The 3,239-nt window shown below is 33.1% G+C and overlaps 1 protein-coding gene across 1 annotated transcript; it reads right to left on the bottom strand.

The window, feature by feature from the left end:
• Positions 1-1,511: 1,511 nt before the first annotated feature.
• On the bottom strand, positions 1,512-1,973 carry LOC149559080 (ABC transporter G family member 39-like). Its single transcript, XM_089831229.1, has 2 exons — positions 1,659-1,973; positions 1,512-1,538 (listed from the first exon to the last, which is right to left on the bottom strand). The coding sequence occupies exons 1-2, from the start codon at positions 1,971-1,973 to the stop codon at positions 1,512-1,514; spliced, it is 342 nt and encodes a 113-aa protein (XP_089687355.1).
• Between the last annotated feature and the right edge of the window lie 1,266 nt (positions 1,974-3,239).

Below are 3,239 nucleotides of genomic sequence, written 5' to 3'. Positions count from 1 at the left end.
TGTAAATAAGTTAAAAGTAAAATTGTGTATAGAAATGAACACCATATAATTACAAAACATTTTTTATTAACTATTGCTAATATAGAATGTGCCTTGATTTTTTTAAAGATTTTACAATTACTAATCTATCAATGATTTTATAAGGAGAGGATTAAGAAGAATAAGAACAATCAATGTGAGGATAAATATTTCAATTTTTTGTTCCAATATTTTTAATGAAGAAATATTTTAAAGGAAATTTGAAATAATTAATCCTACTTGCTTTCAAATGAGGTCTTGTTTTTTCTTTTACCTCCAATGAATCAGGGGATTGGTTGCACACCTAAATTGACAATTTCTTGCAAATGCTTCCACTATAGTAAAATATCTATTCTGACTAATGACTCATTACTATATCAGGCAAACCTAATTCCTTGTTTTAATCACATTTGAGTAGCCCACTCAATTTAGATAACTTAATAGAATACAAAAATGTCACAAGGAGTAGGCCAAATCTTTCTTGTGGAATAATAGCTCCATGCAAGTAACATAGAGATTTGTGTTCATGAAAATATGTTTATAAAACTATCTAAGTGATTGACTACATGATTTATCATCAACAAGAAGAAAAATTTTAGTTCTTAAAATTTTGGAGAATATATCTAGATAAAACTTAATTGTTTAGAATCTACATATGCTGATATAAGATGAGAACATGATAGTCATCGAAACAACAATAGTTGGAAATGATGTTTGTGGTGGTAGTGTCATTTATGGCAATGTATTTATACACTCATATGAATTCCAAGTCAATCTGTATGTTTGTGCTCCTTAATCTTCCAAAGTCTACAACCATGGCCATGCAAGTTGCGAGAAATTAGGGAGATGGAGTAGAGGCTTACTATGACAACAAAAACCTTAAGGAGATTCTACTCAAGGTTACCATCTAGGAGGTCTGTTATGGCTAGAATTCTCCTTTATGGTTATTAAAAAATTTGCGGATGCATGAGACACTTCCAAAAAAATTATAACTAGCACTTTTACCCTGTAGGGTGCAAGAGTACAACCGATAAGCATTGGGGTTGAAGTGTATAGTTGAATATTTCATCCATGCTAGTGTGATTGTAGTGCAAGTGAAAATAAACCATTTTTGAAAAAACTTTTTATACGATTTGATACTAGGGAATAGGAGATTTGTAAAAGATTGATTTGTTGTCTACAATTTATATGTAAAGTTCTTCACAATATTTTAATTATTAATTCATTCGAGACTTTCTTATCACTGGAAATGCCATTATGGTACATGTAAAAATTGATTGACCATCACAAAAAATGCCATTGTGTATTCTCAAGAAATCACTTTGACAATTTCATCCAGTTGATTTGACCATGTTGATACTAGTGGATGAATGGATGATGTTGTTTACTCTATTGTTTTTGTAAAAACTAATTGAAAATCATTTAAAATCTATTGTGTGCCACATGATAAAAGAGGTTGTAACAAAAAACTCTAAAATAATTATGTATATCATCTATCCTCCATGCTTCATCAGCACCAGCTGTAGGATTCCACCACATTTTGTTTACACACCTTTACATTCATACTCCCTAACCACAACATCTAATAATGAAAGGATTTTAATCCATTCATTCATTCATGTGCAACTGCAAATAATTACCTCATTGAAGGCCTCAAATATGTCTGTGCTTGGTTGATGAATGGTGCACACAATAGTCCTTGCTATATCAACAGTGTTGTGGATAGTTCGCATAACAATTGTAGTTGCTTTGGCATCTAGTCTTGATGTTGTTTCATCCATGAATATAATAGATGGATTCGCCACCAATTCCACTCTAATTTTCAACCTCTTTCTTTGTTCTATCGATAACCCCCTCTTTTTGGGTAGACCCACCAGAGCTCCTCTCAATTTTTCTAGCTCCACTAGATGCATTACTTCCTCCACAAACATTTGTTCAGCACAACGGTTTCCCATGCTCGTATTTTAATCACTACTAGATAAAAAATGTACCTATCTAGTTTGGTGATCCACTTCTTTTGGAAGGCATGTCATGCCCTAAATTCACGAGGCCAAACACAACCAATTTTTTGTTTGTAAAAAGTGAACTAGAAGAATTATGGATCAATCTGTAATGCCCCGCCAAGGGATCCAAAGAATTAACCTAGAATTTCACTAAGTTTAGTAGCATTTTTTTTTTTTTTATGAAAGTAAATATCACATATAACTAATTCACAATAACGAAAGCAATAGTAATGTCCATCTAAAATTAAACATAACATACATAACAGATTACATTCTTTAAGATCCCTTAACGTTGAATTACATACATGAATCCATTTAGTACAACATCCACATGAAATAATAATGATAAGTCCAATGTTTATACATTACATTTCAAATACTCAATCATCCACTGTACATGTTACAGGGTATGACAAACTCAAAAGAATATACATACATAGAATAAGGTACATCATCCTATTCTAATCCATGATACATCAAAGTAGAGATAATCACATGATACACATGATACAACATCATAGAAGACATATACATCCATCATAAAGATCAGACATAATAAACTAAGTGCACGGTTCCTCCCAACTGTTAATAGCATCATTAGACCATCGTGGATCCTAGCCATCCCTTCGTGCATAACATTCCAAATCACCGAAGAGATCATAATTATTACATAGTAGGAATGTCACTCCTAATATATACAACATCATATGTAGAAAGTAATCTAACATAAGATAACAACATCTAACATATGCTAATCATCAATGAAAAAGGATACATATCCACTATCATGAAGGACGCATCAGCCACGATGTCTCAATGAATCTCAAAATGATAAGAGTGGAAACTACACTACCACCCGACCGCGTGGTAACTAAGTGGTCCACTCCCACCATGCTAAGGAGATAATCTTAAGTCCCAAACAGGCTATCAAAATCACATATCACATATCTCTATAAGTCCAAGAATCCTAAAAGTGTACTAACTCAAAGCTTCCAAACACAAAATCTGACATCTAATCTCAGAGGCACACAATGACATGTAGAAACCTACTATAAAAGCGAGAAAGTGTCATCGTAATTATCATGTACAAGTTATCCTGGTAGTTAGCTAAACTCCACGGGTCCATACTGATTTCATGCGGCCACTAGTATCCTCTCATACTGATGAGGCATATTACGGAATGCAAGGTCGCAACCATGCATCTCACTACTCCCATCC

This window comes from Cupressus sempervirens, chromosome 5, assembly GCF_028749045.1.
Source record: "Cupressus sempervirens isolate cs-2001-9-10 chromosome 5, ASM2874904v1, whole genome shotgun sequence".
NCBI lineage: Eukaryota > Viridiplantae > Streptophyta > Pinopsida > Cupressales > Cupressaceae > Cupressus > Cupressus sempervirens.
Note: the sequence above shows the minus strand (reverse complement) of the source record. Positions and strands in the feature narration are given on the sequence as shown.